The sequence below is a fragment of the Coenobita brevimanus genome, chromosome 71 (assembly GCF_032717465.1).
Source record: "Coenobita brevimanus isolate Jiangsu-jjx chromosome 71, ASM3271746v2, whole genome shotgun sequence".
Classification (NCBI taxonomy): Eukaryota; Metazoa; Arthropoda; class Malacostraca; order Decapoda; family Coenobitidae; genus Coenobita; species Coenobita brevimanus.
In genome coordinates, this window is record NC_137024.1 from 58141013 (window position 1) to 58161651 (window position 20639).

At 40.7% G+C, this 20639-nt stretch overlaps 1 protein-coding gene across 1 annotated transcript; it reads right to left on the minus strand.

The window, feature by feature from the left end:
• Positions 1–2299: 2299 nt before the first annotated feature.
• On the minus strand, positions 2300–18160 carry LOC145406795 (protein trapped in endoderm-1-like). Its single transcript, XM_080277892.1, has 9 exons — positions 17941–18160; positions 17087–17342; positions 16332–16452; positions 15446–15592; positions 13711–13776; positions 11752–11945; positions 8058–8090; positions 5755–6033; positions 2300–2924 (listed from the first exon to the last, which is right to left on the minus strand). Exons 1-9 carry the CDS (start codon positions 18158–18160, stop codon positions 2474–2476), a joined length of 1767 nt encoding a protein of 588 aa, XP_080134018.1. The 3' UTR covers positions 2300–2473.
• Between the last annotated feature and the right edge of the window lie 2479 nt (positions 18161–20639).

Sequence of the window (20639 nt, forward strand, 5' to 3'; positions counted from 1 at the left end):
CATGCCAACACACTACCGTCAAGTCCATCTCAGCATCTTGTCATCTCCGGTGTCCGGCATGGCATGTAAATACGTGCCCTGAATGGCTGAGCGTCACAACAAGCACTCTGATTGGTCGAGTAAACTGGGGCCAGATTCAAAATCGTACTTACCTAATTTTGAGCTTATATAAGGACAAAGTGCGAATGAACTAATTTTGTTAAATAATGATTAATTACCATGCCATTAACCATTACCTAAAGTCCGTATTTTATAAGAATGTGGATGCTCACGCTTTCTTACTGCTTTAGTTTGTTGATCTTACCCATATTTTACTGCACAATAAAGACGATGATGATTAAGATGATGAATGGATATACAGCCACTTTACCAAACATTTACTGAGGAGACGATGTTGACAATGTTCTCACATGCCATGGTCCAGCATTGGATCTCGGATGCGTCATATTGTTGCTAATTACTATTTATAACTGGAAGAGTGGACCGGAATCATGCAGAAAAATACTAACCCGAATATTCCGAAAGACCAAACCGTAATTTTTTTTAAAGCACTTCTACCTAAGTAATGTAATTTTCCCTTTACAACTGACATATTCTGGCACCACGTTTTGTCTAGGTGCTTATTATCAACACACGCCGTTTACAATGGATTCCTTTGATTGTCTGTCTGTCTTCCATTCTCTCCCTTCCTCTACCATTTAATTTAGGGTGTGTGAAAGGAGGAAATTAAGAGTGAGAATAAGAGTAAAGCAATGTGCACGAGGTTGGTAGATGGAAGGAGGATGAATATAGTTTTGAAAGGCGAGTCGCTTGAGAAGGTAGAGTGTTTTAAGTATTTAAGGTTACATGTTGGTATTCCTTCATCCACCAACACCTTTGTACACCCATTAATACCTTACTAATTTCAATAATGTGTGTGTGTGTGTGTGTGTGTGTGTGTGTGTGTGTGTGTGTGTGTGTGTGTGTGTGGGTGGGTGCCTCTCCTCCTTTCCTCTTCCTCCCTACGCCTTTCGCCTCACTCGTCTGTCGTCTCATCCTTCCCTTTAATTCTCTCTCTCTCTCTCTCTCTCTCTCTCTCTCTCTCTCTCTCTCTCTCTCGAGGCCGATGAGTCAACCTCCCCAGCTGTCATGGCAACAGCAACCAAAACAAGTAGCCCTAGTCAAGTTTAAATCACCCACATAACAAGACTGAGATTCAACTGTTAAAACAAATTTAAAATACAAAAATGGCATTAGCAACTAAGTGATGACATGTGAAGGTGTGGAATGAAGGAGGACTGCTGGCCCTCAGGGAAAAGACTGTTCTATCTATGCCCCCCTCCCCACACACACATATATTTAAGAGAAGACTTAAGCATCAAGTTACAGTATTTTGTACCTTGCTGGGACGTTAGCAAAATATAGAGTACAATACAATATACTGTAATAACAATGAAAAAGCTGTGAAAATAATGTCACTATCATGTATCATTAAACAGTAATAACAAAAAATACAGTAATATAACACAGTAACAATCTACTACTATACTAACAAGAGCTACAAACAACTAATACCAATCTACAGCAAAAATATGTCTAAGCAAATGTGGATACTTGCTAATGGACCAGAAATATTCAGGTATGAACTTTGGGAATGGCAAAAGAAGCGATGATCTGTGAAATAATGAGAAAGAAATAATTACAGCACAGAGCAGGGAGAGCATAAATGACATGCATGAGACACTAACACAACATGTAACAGGTAACACTTCAATTATTTTCTGGAGTGTAGGAGTAAAATCATAATTGCTTTAACTTTAAAAATAATAATTACAAAAGAGCGCGGTATTCTGTAAACTGATGCCGTATGTCTATGAGCGTGAATGAGAGCAAAAAAATAATGATGGAAAGTCAATGGAGGCATGCTAAGCTGAAAGACATTATTGGAAAGTGATAATTTAAGCGAACATGAAGATGGGGACATTTTAGAATAAAAGTCAGGTTTGGAAGGAGACAAGCTGGGAATGACTAGGAGACTGCCTGCCTACATTTTGGATTTTTAGTCACGCGGAAAAGGAGATACCATAAGGTGATAAGGGATAACATCACTTATCACCTTACATACTTTCTTTCTCACATACCTTATCATGAGCTATGTGAGGAAGAAAGCATGTACACTTTATGCTTCGAGCAGAAAGAGACAAGATGTCTGGCCAGGATGATATCTACAGTGCATGTTGGATTCTGAGTTGAAGGAGAAAGAGAAACTGCAAGCTGATATGAAATAACATGACTGAGTAGAATGTTTACAGTTTAGAGTCTAAGTTAGGTGCATCGAGACAACGTGTGTCAGTGACAAATCTCTACATTTGGATTCTGAGTCAGGAGGCAGACAGAGATACCTTAAGCTGATAAGTTAAGTTGGCAGAAAATGTGTACACCTTACATTCTGAGCTAAGACTGGAACGAAACAAGATGTGTGAGTGGGAAATCTCTAAACTTTGGATTCCGAGTCTGGTGCGTTGGATCCCGTGGCACCGTTCTGAGTGACCCAGTGTTCTTTGTCCATCAGCGCTGACCTCTCTTCATCCTCAACCTCCCGCTCCTCACTGCTGCTCCTCTCCTCATCTATGCTATCCTTCTCGGTCAGCCTGCATGGAGCCGGGACACACTCCTGAGAATCCTGCGACTTGCGGTTTTGCTCGGAAAACACGCTATCATTGGCGGCAGAGCTACTGTGACCCTCAGGAATAGTGTTGAGTTTGGCCTGGATTGCAGTAGCTCCACCAGGTATGGCAGGCGTCCCGGGCTCTGCTTCAGATGCGGATGAGTCATGAGGATGGTATGATGCACCACCCCCTGGTTTGGAATTGAGGTTGGGTGGCTGGCGGGATGAGATGCTGGCACGCTCCCAGAAGAACCGCCAACCGTGGTGCCGCCGGAACCTGGTGCGAATAAAACTAAATACACACAGGGGTACAATTAAACTTAACAGCCTTGCTACAATAACCCTTTGGCCAGTCAGATCTTTCAGGTGGTTGGAAGCTGAGTTGTGGACAGCAATATCAACACAATTTGTAGTCAGTTGTGAAACACATACACAATATTCTGAAAGTTTGTTGAACTCTGATGATCGCACTACAGGACTGGATTTTGAATACCATTACAGTACACACAGTACTGTCTCGTTATTTATAGGAATGAAGTGGACTGATATATTGTCCTCAACTGTACTACAGTAATGACAACAAAAGTCAAGTTGCCTCTCCTGTTTCCCTCTCCATGCACTTTGAAATCAGTGTCGCGCATCTGCAGCCACTGAACTGGTGACTATTCGACAACAGTTCAGCGTCATGAGCATCACTGGCTTCAGATTCAACTGACTTATTTTTAAAGTCCATGGAGAGAAAAAAAAAATGAAAGTTGGCATGACTTTGGTTGTAAAATGTACAACTGATTAACCCTTAGAAGAGAAGAGGTCACTTGTAATTTGAATACAGGCAGATTCAAATGTAACGACGAAACTTCAAATAGCAATTTTCGGAATTTTACTGAGACTGCGAAAGGACAAAAGAATCTCATTTGAACAACTGAAGAAGTTTAGGACATTGTACAATTGTCTGCTGGTAGAAAGAATAAAACAATTAGGAATTTAGTTGGCATGAAAGGGCAGCTGAAGACTGTTTTCAACCCTCAAACAATGAAGGGCCATCTCTAATCTAATTCAAAGAAAGAGTGAAAGTTAAGATTTCTCTTGTCGTCAAAGGGTTAAAATATTGTACAGTATAACGAACAAAAACCTAATAAACAAACAGCCTGATTTAAACCCATCTAAGTGAACACAAACTTTACTAAACAAAATCAACAAAATTATATGCAACCAAACCAGTCTAATCAATGTAAACCTTACATAACCTGACTTCCTAATATATCCATACCTTTCCTAACCAAACCTGATGTAATTTCTTTAAAAAAGAAAAAAAAAACTTCCTGTCAGTTTGCAAACTATTAACTCTACTATAATATTTTATAAAATTCTTGAAAGCAATAAGGATATAAACATCTGATTCAGGAAAAGTAAGCATAGAGAAAGCTAAAGCAAAAGCACATTAAAGCCACTGGTCGTATTCTTAACCCTGTGTCCATCTAACAGCTGGAAGAACATCAAAACAACTCTCAGGCCAGTCAGATATTTGGACAAAGTTATTTCCTGATGGTTCCTGCTAACCCACTAGTACAATTAAGGACCTGGATGTAACCTTGATTATTATGGACTCTATTTTTGGGGAAGATTAGGACTTAGAAAAAAAAATATGTGCGCCAATTCTTAAAGCCTCACACAGGTTTCATGCAGGAAGGCCCATAAATGACATTCCTCTTTCAATCCACTGGGCAATTTCTCATGCATTATGGATATGGCTCAGTTGGCTTTATCAGTGTCTATCCTGTACCGTTTATTCACTTCCTACTCCCACTGCCACACCCACGCCCACACCAGCAGACTTGGTCATGCTGCCAACACATAAAGTACCACTAATTGAGTTTCTAGCTTCGGGTCACCCTGTGTTGTATGTATTCTCACAAGCATTATAACACTGACTGTCAAGGTTGGGGGGCTTTTTCTTCCTCTCTATGATCTCTGGTTTAAGAATACGACCTTGTGTGTTGACCTAATGGTATACTAAACAAAAGAGTCACCGTACAGTACTAAAACAGCATTCAGTACTGGTCAAAGGGTTAACATGACATTAAAAAACAGCGATCATACAACACACAGACACAGCAGTTTAACTATTATATGATATTACAGTTTATATACCATTACAGTATAGCACTATGTACATGTTTGCGAGGAGGGGGCAGAAGGAACGGTTTAGGAGGGTCATGGGTGTGAGTGTAGAGAGAGAGAATGCCCAGAGGCAGATCAAGGAAGAAGGTACGGTATGGTCCTGCATGGAGACCTTTGAAAATCATGCAGGAAATGGCTCAAGACTGCAGTACATGAAGAGCTGCCATCATGTGAAAAGACTTACAAATGCTAGCAATGTCAGCGGTCTCTACACATAACATGTGCATAAATAACTACACAAGCCCAACTCTTGTATTCTTTATCCTGTGTATTTTATTACATCTTACCAATAATTATCTTACAGTGATTATATGTATTTGCTTTTTAATCAATATGCTATATTCTATGTATATGTTACAAAATTTTCAGCATCATGGGCAAAAGACGTATAATATATTTACAAGTACAGCACACTACAGGTATTGTATTACACATAACTATAACTGCCTTCAATCATGATCATTATCAGGTCTGGAATTTACCTTCTTTCTACACAGTACCCACCACATACAACTTAAGTAGTGTGCTACCCTTCAAGATACGCAAGGCAGCAGCAAAGCTTTCCCCTCATAAGGCATATTAATTAGACAATATTTTTTTTCTTTCTTTCAACATCACACACAGCGCCATTTTCTGCCTGGCATAGGAAGCTTTCTAGCACCTCTGCCTTAATGATTTATCTTGTCTACGTCACCTCACTTCTCCCGTGATGTTATTTATGACTTCACAATATTGGCACCATCTCCATTAAAAATAAACAACAGGTTATTAATGTCTCACAATATGCAGAAAAAATGGTAAGGAAGAGGTACTAGGGAAATATGGCTCAGAGTCGTAAGGAAGAGGTACTAAGGAAATATGGCTCAGAGTCAAGATATTCAAGGCAGCTAAGCATCCATTAATTTCCCCTCAATGAAGAAACTCACCTTGGGAATACTCGCGCCAGGCAATCAATATAGGCGTCCCGGTACTGTCGATTCATCAGGACATAGACCACCATGTTGAGGCAGTACTGGACCCAATACAACACATGGAGGAGCAGGAAGCGTGTGGGTTGGGTCACCTTCCTGTCGATGGCGTGTATGAGCATCACCGGCACTGAGCACACCAGCACCAGGATGAAGATAGTGAAGATGGTGCGGGCCACGCGGAGGTCACGGCGGCTCGTACCCAGGCGCTGGCTCACCGTTGACGACTGACGGGTGCTGTGGGGAAGCCAGAAGAGGTCAAGTGTTTATATTATCAGAGGCAGCGAGATAAATCATGCACACTATCGCATTACATTATAAACTCTCAAATCTGAAATGCGTGGGTCCAAAGGCTTTATGGAAACTATTTTGGAAAGTAGAATCATATTGGCAACTACAAGAAAATCAACTAAAAAAATAGCCTACAATACCATGAACAGTATATGCAGTAAGGACCTTGCACTGGTAATATAGCTTCTGTTATTATACAGTACTTGTCCAAAAATAAATTTCATCTTCATATAAGCATCGACTGTTTGTGGACACATGGCACCGACACCCAATTATTGCATGAAAAAATATTTTGGAAAGTGGAGGGTTTTGGAAATTGGATGTTAAAATATGGGAGGATGTACTGTATTATTATCACTATCCCGAAAACTCCACAGCCACCTTTGAACAGCCATCCTATAACTATACTCTCTTCACCTTAACTTGGTCCATATTTTCGTCCTTCTGTAGATTATTTCATGTAGCTCTGTGACAGAAATAGACAACGCTATGGCTATACATTAATTTAACAGCACATCTGTGTGATTAGCATCATATTCTTGTGTTAATCTACTGTACTGTTAAAACTCCATATTTAAGATGGACAGGTGGCAATTTTAGGTCAGGTTAAGGTGAAAAGAGTATAAACTACCCCACCCAGAATACAGCAAAACTATTCAGCTATATTTCATACATATAGTATAGTTACACATATATACACGCATAAACAGCAGTATGTATCAGTATCACATTTACTTGGTATAGGTATTTACACACAAGCATTTATACAAGCATGCACATCCTACATATCGCAAAGCAAAGACACGATACACACACACACACACAGACAAACAAATACCCACACAAATGATCCCAAACCTAACCCTTATGCTACAGTGGTGTCTTCGGCAAATCATTCTTGTTGCCACCCTATTTTATTTCATTTTTGAGAGACTTTTTTGAATGTGAGGGGTTATATACATCCTTCATTGACCCGTGTTGTAAAAGCGGTCCCTCTATGCTAGATAAAAACGGCTTGGTGTTAGCAAGAATTATATACAAAAGGCATCCCTATGTATCAGAGGGATTAGCTACAGTATTAACATGGTAGGAACATAAAGGCGTGGGGGGGGGGGTACTGATGAGGTGCGGTAACATTTTCTATGGCACAGTGATTTGATGATATCCTGTACACACACACACACACACACACACACACACACACACACACACACACACACACAAACAGCACATACAAATAGACTACTGGACCTCAAACTCTAACACCAGACACACCTTTAACAATCTGACAATCTAATAACAACATCTCCACAAACCTCTCAGAACATATATCATTATTTATTATCTTTACCATCTTTCCCACATATAGATGGGGTGAAGTAGCATCCATAAATAAGAATGGAGGAAGTACACAAAGAGGGAACTATCAAAAGCCTATCCTGTAATGTGGCTCTCATTTGAATCACCCATCAAAACCTCTGAATCGTGACTCCTTTTAACAAGCCTGGCCAACTGTGAGAATATACTTGAAATTACGTATCTTTAAAGTAGACACAAATGCCAATGAGACCCCAAACTACAAGATATTTTTGCTGCAATAAGAACACAACTATAAACGGCAAATACAACACTGACATATCCAAGGGAAGAAGGGGGGGGGGGCTTAGAAGATACCATCTCCCCGTTTTCACCTCTGTCATATTTCTTCACAGACTATCAAAAAGGAAAAACACTGCCTTTTGATAATGCAGAAAACTTAAATAAAATCGCAATAAGTAAACACAATAATTAAAAGACGTAAAGAATGCACATTTTTCAGTACATTCTTGTATAAATTTGATTCGACTGATACAACTTTGTCATCAATGGGTAAAGAAACACTACATGACGCTCCCTCCCCTCCTTTGCTGAAACCCTGGATCCATCCCTATAAAATAAAACACATGGTAAAAAAATGCATGCAAACTTACCGACTGCAGTTGAATATGCGGGCAGCACGCAAGCTAACGGGATGAGAGAGAGCAGAGGCGGGAGTGAGTCAGCTTACCACAACACTCCCAACACTAGCAAACTGCCTTTCTTAAAACTCTTTAAAAACTTGCAGGAAAAAAAGGTAAAGGTGGACTTCAAAATTGGAAAGAAAGAAAATAAAAAGTTGCTTACATACCACACAAAAGAAGTTGGTTTCAAAATATGGACTGAGTCAGTATCTACAAAAGCTGTTTGCCAATCTCACAAAAATTAGCCAAACACATTCTTTCACAAACATGAGGAAAAATGGGTAGAATTTCTCCCAAAACCATAAAACAAACTAGTATACAAAAACTACATTCATTAATTAAAAAACGCAAAGTACATATCAAAACTACTTTTTCCCAAAATATATATGTGAAAAAAATCATCTTAAAATACATATCGAAAACAATCCTTCCCAAAATGTCACATATGCTCTCAAAATGCACAGAAAAAAACGTTCTTTCCCAAAATACGTCAAAAATATATTCAATGTATCGAGAAATATATATATACCGTATACAAAAAGCTGTTGCAATTTCAAGGGCAAAGAACAACGGGGGAATGTTGATTAATTTACAATAATCTGCCAAGTTGTTGTTATATTTTTCAGCTGATAACAACAGAGGCCTTCCCACTGACTAAACTATGGTTGTATTGTGAAGGAAACATTACACTGTTATTAATGCAAGACGACTGATCATACACACGCAGGACAGTATTCTAAGTGGTTTTTTAGATTATGTATCACTTCTTCCTTAGCACATTATTCTGCACATTACACCTCAACATCCTTTTGCATGTCACTGAGAGGGAAGGGGAGACCGAGGATGAGATGCGGGGATGGGGCAGAAAGGTATATGAGAGAGGGGGGGCGAGTATAGGCCTGGGGGAAAGGCAGCGAGATAGCACGGGACAGGGCGAAATAAAGGAAATTTGTTTGTGGCTGCCTCTTAAGGGACTGAGGCATCTGGCAATAGATAGGCAGATAGATGTTATTGATGCAAACTATGTGAATATTAAAATTATATAAAACAAGTCCCTGCCAAGTACTGTCATGCAATACAAAGTGCCCTACCGGATGATAATCATACATATATGCTGTGTATACAATGTGGGTATGATAGCAATACGTATGTACAGCCATTCAGTGATCTCCCCAGACAACACACAGAGCGGACACGAATGTAGGTATGGCTGTTAAGTATGACACCACCCGACCTTGTTTGAGCCCCAAGTGCGACAATGACCTTGGAAGTGGATGGCTGGTTGTTGCAGGCGACACACCGTCATGGTATGGGGAACAACTGTGTGAAGTTATATCAAAATCTGTCCATGCATGTCGAAGTTACCAAGCTGACACGAAATTGCGCAAGGACTGACGGAACGGCTTAAACCTACAGACCTCGACCGGTTTGACTGGTAGGGGACTAATAACATACAAAAAATATGAAGGTGAAGTATGCAAAATAAATTCCTCATGAAAAGGTGCTATGAACTCTCCTGTCACCTACAAGACTGCCCAATGAAATTTTATTAAACATGGAGTAATTTTGTCAATGCTCTACTTACTATTAGTTTTTCCCAGGTCATCATCATCACCCTGAGCTTTTCGATTTAAGGATGATGTGCATTTTTCCCGTTATATCAGCAAGACTTGGCTCATTTTCCATGTATTAAACACTAGTTAGAGATCCGTGGGAAGACCTCCATACTTTACAGTGGAAATGATAAGAGATAAATGGGATAAACGAGTGGAGAGTTAGCTACATATAACACTTGTATGTACATATTAAAAGAATTTGTTACACTCAGGAACACAAGATCACCTATTATTTCACTCCATCTAACTCACACTTGGGGCATGTCCATCACTTTCCCCTCTGATGGATCAAGTCACAAAGAATCACCAATGAGCAAATGGAACATACCAAACCACTCTCAGCTTAGGAATATTAGCCAGCAAAAGAAAGTGAGTAGCAGAAAAGTGAAATATTAGGCGAACTTCTGTCTGCGATTGGACAATGTGATGTTGGTAATTTGGGTCAGAGAGTGATAGGGGGCTGGGTATAATCTGAACTGCAGTACTGATAATCTGTTTAATACTGTACATGTTAGGAGACGGTCACTTGGCATGTGAGAGAAGAGTAGAAAAAGCAGTATAGTAGAGCAGGATGCAATAATGAAGAGTAGAGAGAGAAGATGCAACAGCAAGAGCGGAAATATGAGAATGTACTTACTATAAGAGGAAAGGCACAGTCGGCAACCAAAGTCATGCCACCTCTCCTACTTCTCTCTTCATGGACTCAACAATCAGGGTAATATTTTCAGTAGATTTGGAGATTTGTAACACTCCTTCTTTACCATTTTTATTTTATTTTATTTTTTGTTTTCATATTATGCCTCAATATCCTCTTGTATGTCACTGATACAAACTATATCGACACCGAAACAGCATAAATAGCATACAAGATAACGCTAATTTGCAATATCAAAAATCAATTGTCTGGAAGAAGCGTCCAATGTTAAGGAAGGTCCCAAACACCTCTACGTAAGCGAATTATTTTGCTTATTATACGTTACTATTATCCTTGTGCTTAAATAATTCTAATACTGCAATACTCTACATAATTAAGGTACAAGATTATATTAAACAGCCAGATCCAAAAATAAATAGCTAAGGAAGAGGTAATACGAGCCTCCTAACTGACTGAGGTAGGGCCCTATAAAACACCCCTGCCTCATGAATCCACAGTAACTTGACACTGATGACTTTGACTGACCACAGATTGTTGTCATCAGAGTCGTTTGCTGCACATTCACTAATTTTCAAAAGTCCATGGAGAGAAGAGAGGGAGCAGCGTCACGACCCTAGTTGCCGACGGTACGGAATTCTAAAGGGGCAGTGTTGGGGGAAAAAAGAACACGAAGAAAAAGAATGGAAAAAATGGGAAACTGATTTTGAAAAGATGGGAAAATAAAGAAATGTAGGTAAGAATATAATAAAAACAAGAACAGCAATAATAATAATAATAATAATAATAACTCAGTAATGTATTATACATAAAAAAAAAACTAACCCAGTAGCTAATGAATAAAGCAGAATGAAGGCGAAGTAAATGCAAACATATTAAAACAAGACTAAGCAACTGCTATAAACAAGACTATGCAACTGCTAAAAATAACTGGCTGAATAAGCAATACAACAAAATATCAAAGCAATTATAAAACTTCAACAATATAAAAATGAGAAGAACCAGTACATAAAAAAGTCAATGGTACGAAAATGTAAGCCTCAAATTCGTCCCATAACTAATAAACACAACAAATAACTTAAAAAAGGGCAAAGTTCTCACTGTAATAATGTATAAATGGGAAATAAAAATCCTTCCCTCTCTCCTGGTCCCTCTCCAAGATACTTCGAGGGGCAGTCTGTTGAACTTATAGTAACTGACACTGATGACATTGATCTGTGGCCAGTTAAAGATATCAGTGTCAGTTGCTGTGGATTCACCTGACTGTTTCAGAGGGATGTGGGAGAGACGGTACCATTTTTGTTGCCGACAGTTCAGGAAAAATTTAGAACTCAATAGTGTGAGTGAAGGAAATGAATGAGTTCCCGTCCTCTCCTTCTTTTCTTTATATACTTACAATCTAGAGCGTAGGCTGCTATCTGACATCATCTTCTTGAGACTCTTGAAACTAGATGAGGAGCCTTTACGTCCAGAGTCTTGTGCAGAGGCAGAGGTTGTGGAGGTGGAGGGGGGAGGAGGCACCACCTTAGCCTTGCCTCCACTCGTGGCGCGTCTGGAGACTTGGGCTACTCGGTGAGAACTCATCTTTACCTGTGCACGTAAATAAGCACACACAAATACGTTAGACCAGCCTGGGCCGATCTGGCTAGGTATACATTATAATACTGCAGTGTATATTTGGTCATTACACATAATCTGTTGGAAGCCCTGGGAAGTAAATACACAAAACTGGACTACAGTTTCCAAATACCACATGGGGCATTCGAGTTGATTCTTTAGGGACAAGATCCAAAGCATCATGAAGTACTAGTCTGCAATCTCTCCATCCCCTTTCTGATGTGTCTACTTCATACTTAAGGCACGTCCATCACTTTCCTATGTCAAGCATCATATCAAAGATCATCATCTATGGACAAATGAACAAACCAAGCTTCTATCAAGTTAGAAACACCATCAAACAGAAGAGATGAAATATTAAATAATATTTTGTTCAGGACTGTACATGGCTACTTGCACCACAGGTGGTGGGCGGTGGGGCTGCCATATCTCTAATACATAGTACACACTGTATATTTTCCTTTGAAGAGAAAGAGGAATCAATGGCTAAAAGACTGCAATTGTTGTCCTTTCTAAATAATTAAAAAAAATCAAGATCTATTCACTTTCAGATGACTGGACACATAGTTATTTAAAACACTGAAAATTCTAGGCATGAAGAATACAGAGTGAGGAATACAAGTCAAGGGTGGGCAAGTTGTGCAAATGAGGGACTGAGAAAATTAATAATCAATTAATTCTTGCATTAGAGCTTGATACTGAAGGGGTCAGTGTGTGTGGAAAGAATGTGCTGCACGTTTATTGTAACAGTAAGGCATGCAGACAGTGTATCGAATGTACTAGTAACAGGAAAGAGAGTGTGATAAAAGGTATGAGAAAAACTTTACTTTGTGAGACTGACAGAATAAAGACAGGGTTACCATTGCAAAGGGCTGAAACTCCTCAATTTACTGGTTTCATAAGTACCTCAAACTGTTCTTGATAAATAAATAATACCTTCCTGAATAATAACGTCCTATCTGTACCTGTAATGCAGACAATAATAAATTTGTAATGTAATTATAAAACAACAAATTATTCACAAAGCATGCTTGGGAACATTTCTGGGTAAACACAGCCACATGAACCACACAAATGCTGTAAGTAAACACACACAAAACTGAAGAAATTAAATAACAAGATATACAATAATCAAATGCCCACCCATAAGAATGAAAAAAGGAAGCCAGAGTTTAAAGACTGCCATTAAAGAGAACACAAACATACCCACATGAAAATCACATAAGCAAGACAAAATATGCAATATGAAATAAAGGAGTCAATAAACAAACCAACTTATCAAACAAATCATGCCCGTAAGTAAACATGTTACATAAATGCGAGGACAGGTATCTATAATCATCATCATTATCATCATTATTATCATCATCGTATGTTAGGAGGTGCAAACAAACAAAAATGCAATCATGACTATCAGCATCACTTTGAAAAAAATACAAGTAACAGCAAGACTAATACCCTCGTCATCATCATGCATAAGTACGTGCGAACACACACACAAAATGCAATAATGACTATCACCATCACTACAAAACACAATCACAGCTATCAACATAATAAAAAGAATAAAAAAAGGTAAACACACAATCATGACTATCAACATCACTAAAAGAGAAAAGGGTACCAACAAAAAAATCCCATACAGATGATAAGTCAACAACAACACCTTCATGCATTAGAAGATGCAAGCACAAAATGCAATCCCCGACAGACGCATGCAAAAGAGTATCAGCAAGACCTGGTGCTGGATTGGTGGGAAGGTGTGACTGAATTTCTTGTTGCGTATAACAGCACGTCTCACAACCTGGGGGAGGCAAGCCATGAAAGCTGATATGGGGTTTCATTTTCATCAGTATCTCTGCCTTATATGTAATTTCTAAGCATAGACCATATTAGCATGTGTATGCCTTAGTTACCTGATGGATGCTCTCCACATTGCTCAAATTTTTGCAGCATCTCTGGTTAGTCCCTTTACCCTAAGGTGTTTATATAAAACTTCACCCCATTTCTTCTTATGTCTGCTGCTTGGCAATGTCTTCAACATTCATATTAAAAACTTTTCCCTTCTCTCCACGTCCATACCATCTCAGTCGTCCCATTTGCATCACGTTAACTAATTCACATTATACCAAACCATTCCCTCAATGCTGCACTATCCAACTTGTCCCTCAAAGAATCGTTACTCCTCAATCTTACATCCACATATCAGTTCACTCCCTCATCTTAACATCCTCATCCTTTACTGGCCACATTTTGCTATCATACACGATACGTCTAAAAAAGGCGGCACATACTGCATGTGAAAGTCCACTATACATCACGAGCGACAATACTCCTTTGTACTTTTTCCAACCAATTCTGTGCCTGGTAATGGAGCTAGTTTCATCCCAAGACCTGCACTGATCATTATCCCAAATAGCAAATTTCCTTTATACATTCCAGGGACACACCACAGAAGTCACACAACATAAATACTAATAGCATTTACGATTCCCCTTGCATATGCAACACTCAGGGCTCACAACATTTTGCAACCTACCCTGCTAACTACTACCTCTCTTCAGTACCCATCTGTGTGCAGGTACAGATGTATCCGCTGCCAGGCAATTTGTCTCTTATGTCCCAATCCCATCACCCACTGCCGAGAGAGTGGCAGGCCATAGAAATAAGTCCACAACTTCAAGAAGGGGGTAAGGCTTAAGAGGCAAGTTGTCTGATGATAGGCATAGTACACAAAACTGCGTTACAACCCAGACCCTTCCTAAATATAAAATAAAGCCATGCTATACTTACCATCACACAGCCACCATCCACTCTGCTGATAATTATCTTCGTTTTACCCACATTTACCTTCAAGCCCTTGACCTCCAAGCCATCTCTCCGCTTCTCAAACTTTTCTTCCACCCCTTCAGCACTCTCAGCAATCAATACAAGATCATCAGCATAAAACAGCTCCCAAAACACTACAGCTCTGAACTCAAGTATCAAAGCTTTCAATGCCATAGTAAAGAGGAGAAGGTTCTGAACTCCTTCCCCCCCCCCCCTCAACCCCTCCCCGGATTAACTGAACATAGCCATCATAACCTTATAGATGCAAGAGGCTCTTCTTAAACTGGGAGGAAAAAAACTGGAAACAGGAAGAATTAACCAAAAAACATGTCGATGCACTGAGGCTTAGTTTGAGAAGAATACACTGATGGGGAGTCATGGAGAGTGCATGCTGTGTACTCTGAAAGTAAATGAATCAATTAATGACTCTCTCACTCTCTCTCTTTCTCTCTCTCTCTCTCTCTCTCTCTCCTTCATCGTGACAATATGCATCTCAATGACTCTTCTTCCCTGTACCATTTCACCTCACTCCCTAATACTGTACATATAGGAATTACATATACATCTATGCTCTCTCTCTCTCTCTCTCTCTCTCTCTCTCTCTCTCTCTCTCTCTCTGTACCCATCTTCCGCGCACGACTCACCATAACAAACACAAAAATGTAGAGCACAAAGATGAGTATGACAGGTATGATGGCCTCAATAACAATGTAGATCATCCTGGCCTGCATACTCCTCCCGCTCAAGTCGCATTCCATTGTGTCGCTGTTGAACGAGTACCGACCCATGATCTGGTGAGGAGAGGGACATCGATTAACCCACTACACTACTATCACACCTACATCATCACCATCATCATCACTACCCCAGACACTTTTTTCTGAATACATCACCATCATCATCATTACCCAGACACTTTTTTCTCATACAGCGCCATCATCATCATCACCCCAACCACTTTTTTCTCACCTAAGGATGGAGTGGCGTAGGATCCAGAAAGCAAGAAAAAACAGTAAATTTAAACAATATTAAGCCCACTGAAATGAGCCACAGACTCATTCACTCACCATTCAAGCCACTGGAATTCTGACTCCCATTCACAGGCACAAGCTGCTAAATTTTTTGTCTCTTTCACTGCACGTCACTTTTTCAAATACCCTGATGCCTATTTTCCAAGGTGCACATCCTCCTGCAGCATTCCGGTCATCTCCTAAGCCTCGGGTCTGTATTAGCACCTCGTCCCATGCTTTTCTTGGTCTGCTAACGTGGCGGTTCATTACGTCATCGACACTATCAATGCCCAAACGTCCTCTTTAACCCACTCCATCCATAATGAGACACCACACATCCCCTTACCATTTTCACTTTATTACACCCAAATCTGCAAAATCTGTCTGTCTGTTTGTCTTTCTGTCACTCTCTCTCTCTCTCTCTCTCTCTCTCTCTCTCTCTCTCTCTCTCTCTCTCTCTCTCTCTCTCTAACCCAATCTTTAGTGGCTAGGTACTCCCCCCTGTCTCTCTATCACCTACCCCCAGTGCAGCAGGCAGCCTGAGAGCACACGAGTAGAGCCAGATGAAAGCGATGTAACAGCCGATGACGGTGGATTTGTTGATGCATGTGTATAACGTCGGAGCTGCAACGGCCAGTGCTCTGGTGGATGGATGTGATATTAGCTTCATGGCAAGATTATTTAAAAGATACATTTTACAGAGTGAAACATATACAAAGATACAACTTATACGAAGGTACACATGACCAATACATATTAATAAAAGATACAGTTCATGCCACGGTACACAATATAACTGCTATTGTTCTTGCTGCAACCCCAGGAACCCTTGTCATGCACGTTTCCACATATAATTCATCTAACGAACTCAAACTCCTGTCAATCCCTTAACCTCATCAATTTCCATACGTTGCTTATTCACACACTCATCTACCATGTGTATCCAGAAGAAAAAATCCCATATTGCTCCTTCAAGTCGTCATAGCCCCAAACCTAAGGTAGTTTAGCCTAATTAATTCAATGGTCAATGACTACTACTCATCTTTGGTGGCATTACAAGATCAAAACACATCCTTTCACCTCACCTCGAGTGTCTGGTTGAATGATTAAACCTCAGAGGGAAAGGAGGGCCTCATTTTCATCCTCTACCTCCTCCTCTCTCTGCTCCACTTTGTACATTCTACTGACCTCCCCATCTCTCTCTCTCTCTCTCTCTCTCTCTCTCTCTCTCTCTCTCTCTCTCTCTCTCTCTCTCTCACCCTCGGCAACAATTACCTGGTTAGTGCAATAGCCAGGATGGTCTGCAACTCACTCTGCGTCAGGGAATACCGCAGTGAGGCAAAGAAGATGCAGTGTTTGTCTGTGAGAAGCCCCTCGGAATGGCTCTGCAGGTACAGGTACTGGGCGCCTGACATGGGCAAGATGAAGACGCAGAAGAGGAGTTCAGCCACGGCCAGGTTGACGACGAAGGCGGTGGCGGTGGTGCGGAGTTTCTTGGTCATGGGTAACGCAATGATGGTTAGAAGGTTGCCTGTATGGGAATAATGGTGATGATGGAGATCGTGTGGATTTTTATCATCATCATAACATTACAGTAATAATAATAATAATAATAATAATAATAATAATAATAATAGCTATAAAGCATTCAGAAAGCGCATACCTTCGCCAATGTCGGCTCCGATCCGCCCCAAAATTTAATAAATTCTTCCTTAGTCCATGGCACACCCTTCCACAAAATATCACTGAAATTCACTGAGAACTTTTGGAGACACTGTGTGGACAAACAAACGAGCAGACAAACATAGGTGAATACATAACCTCCTGCAACTTCGTTGGCGGAGGTAATAAGTCCTTATTAAAATGTTTTCATTTGCGTTTTTGCTACGCTAAATCGCCAGTTAAAATCCATTATTACCTACACTTCTGCTATTTACAGAAGCAGTCCTATGGATTGAACTGTAAACAGCAGGTATATTACAAGGACTGCAGGTAATAACATTCAATCATTCATTCATTCATTCATTCATTCATTCATTAATGATGTCTCTCTCTCTCTCTCTCTCTCTCTCTCTCTCTCTCTCTCTCTCAATTATGCAGCCAGATAACGCTCCACCCCCAGTACTAACCAAAAGTTCCAAGGATGGCGATGATGAAAGCACTAACAGCCGTGAAGCCCAGGACATAGTACGGATATCTGACGGGCTCCTCCACTCTGGGCATCTCCTCCGTGGTGAGAGAGAGGTTGGCGGAGGCGAAGGAGGTGAGGAGGGGGTTGAAGGAGGGGTAGAGGGGGTCGGGGGTGGTGAGGGAGGCGTCCAGAAGTTTTAGGGTCGCTGCCTCCTCCATCTTGAATCAGAGACCTGCCGAAAAAGAGAGGCGTTAGTCACTGATTGGAATTTCACTGCCATCATCATCATCATCATCATCGTCCAATCATCATCATCATCATCATCATCATCGTCCAATCATCATCATCATCATCGTCCAATCATCATCATCATCATCGTCATCATCATCATCATCATCATCATCACCATCATCCAGTCCTTTTATACCCATCAGAAACACAAGAACTGGGGAAGGCTAATCAAGGTCCCTATTTCTAAGGCCAGGGTGAGCGACAAACCCCAACCATACCTCAGATATAAACCCTTACAAGATCCCTCTGGCCGGGGCACCTAAACCCACTGGACCACTAGGCAGCCATTAAGAGAGAGAGAGAGAGAGAGAGAGATTAACTGAACTAGGTACTGTAACATCAAAAGTCACTGCCACTCCATATCCATTTAATACAACAATGTGTCTGGTATTTGTGGTGGTGAAGAGGAGGAGAGGGAGACCAAGAATGAGATCAGGGAGAATAAGATGAGAGAGAATGAGATCGGGGAGTTCAAAAAGTGGTGTGGCTGGGAGAAGGAGAGGAAGACCGAGAACAAAGTGGGCAAGTACATCTAGAAGGGTATGTGAGTATGTGGCTGGGAGGAGGAGAGGCGAATCAAAAATGAGATGGAGGGGAGTTTGAGAGAGGGTTGGCTGGGAGGAGGAGGAGAGGCAGACCGAGAACAGCGTGGAGGAGAGTATGGATGATGTGGCTGGCAGGGGAAGGATAGGCAGACGAAAAAATAGGGTGGGAGTCTGTGAGCGAGGTAGGTGTGTCATGGGGGGGGAGGGGGAGGTCGTTACTGAATAGGGACACAAGTTTGGAGGTCTTCGTCGGGAACACCCCTTACAGGATGCGACGTTGGGCAATAACTTACCATTAAAAGCCCATCCTTATCCGTCCTCTCTAACTTTGCTCTTATTTCTTTGCTTCTCTCTCTCTCTCTCTCTCTCTCTCTCTCTCTCTCTCTCTCTCTCTCTCTCTCTCTCTCTCTCGCAACACACATTGCAGGGCTAATCAACCGCATAATTTCAAATAATTTCAAATTCCGACGCCCAATGAACCCGCCTCGCCAAATTAAAACTTCGCTAACTGCCAAACGAACCCGCCAATAATACAGACGGCCAATATTGAGCAAATAATAGCAATAAATAGCAATCAGGAAAGTATTTGGGAATGCTGTACTATTAGATTTTCTTTTTACACGATAATCAGAAATAATGTGTTTTTTTATCATTCTTCTTCCCTAGCCTAACACTATTTTTCATATAGATATGAGGCAGGAGCAAAAAAATTAAGAAATAAATTAATAAACAGAAAAGTATAAACGCTGGAGAACCATTAGAAAAGTGCCCCGTAACAAGGACCATAAATCTGTTCAATTATCATTCAAATCCTTCGAGAATTTTCGGCTCCACCTCACAAGTCAAACAATCTACACAAAATTGCACTTCATAATGGCAGTGGGTTAGACATATTCTCCTTTCTGACAATCAAGGTCTATTTTGCACACCAATTGGGGTCTAACAGTCGTCATCCCGAGTTTGGTCTGGAGTGATAGCCTCTGATGGGGTGCTTTTGGTATTTCTCGTGCTCTTGCGACGGCCTCACCTTGGCAGTGCTAAAACTCTACGCAGCTCCCAACCCGCGTTTCACTACCCGCTTCCTCGCTTTCAATCTACCTTTCCAACCAGCTACCTGTCGATATTTCCGTAATACTAGCTTTCTATATCAATTATACTATACTGACGTTGAATATGTATCTTTGTATATATGAGGTGTGTGTATGTATGTATGTATGAAGTGTATGTATATCCACTGGAATTCCACGTCAACAAAACCAACATACATTTCATATAACGTTTCAAAAAATGCTTCACCAAGACTCTCTCTGTCTGTCTGTCTGTCTGTCTGTCTCTCTCTCTCTCTCTCTCTCTCTCTCTCTCTCTCCTTTGTCTTCAGCCAGGTTGAAATTCTATCTTATCTCTCTTTTCCTTTCTTCTCCCCCTTCTTCGATGTCACCTTTATCACCTTCGCCTTCCTTCCATCTTTAGCTATTATTACTATCTCTCTCTCTCTCTCTCCACACACACACACACACACACACACACACACACACACACACACACACTAAACTTGGTGCTTGCGTGGAGAAAACATTTGCGTAAATATTTGGCCAGAAGCTGTGTGTGTGTGTGTGTGTGTGTGTGTGTGTGTGTGTGTGTGTGTGTGTGTGTGTGTGTGTGTGTGTGTGTGTGTGTGTGTGTGTGTGTGTGTGTGTGTGTGTGTGTGTGAGAGAGAGAGAGAGAGAGAGAGAGAGAGGCAATATCCCCTCCAGTAAGCAATGACAAGGAAGTGGAGGTATTTTCTTGGTGTGGAGGAAGGGAAAGAAAGAGAAGAGATGGAGAGGAAAGAGAAAGCCAATTTCCCCTTTAGAAACGTAGA

Excerpts from the sequence above, each read along its gene's own strand:
- LOC145406795 (XM_080277892.1), bottom strand. The coding sequence starts at position 18,160 with ATGGAGGAGGCAGCGACCCTAAAACTTCTGGACGCCTCCCTCACCACC. Across the intron at positions 11,946-13,710 it reads TCCCACCAATCCAGCACCAG|GTAAAGATGAGTTCTCACCG; the intron begins GTCTTGCTGATA and ends TTACGTGCACAG. Across the intron at positions 8,091-11,751 it reads AGCAGCCTACGCTCTAGATT|CTTGCGTGCTGCCCGCATAT; the intron begins GTAAGTATATAA and ends TCATCCCGTTAG.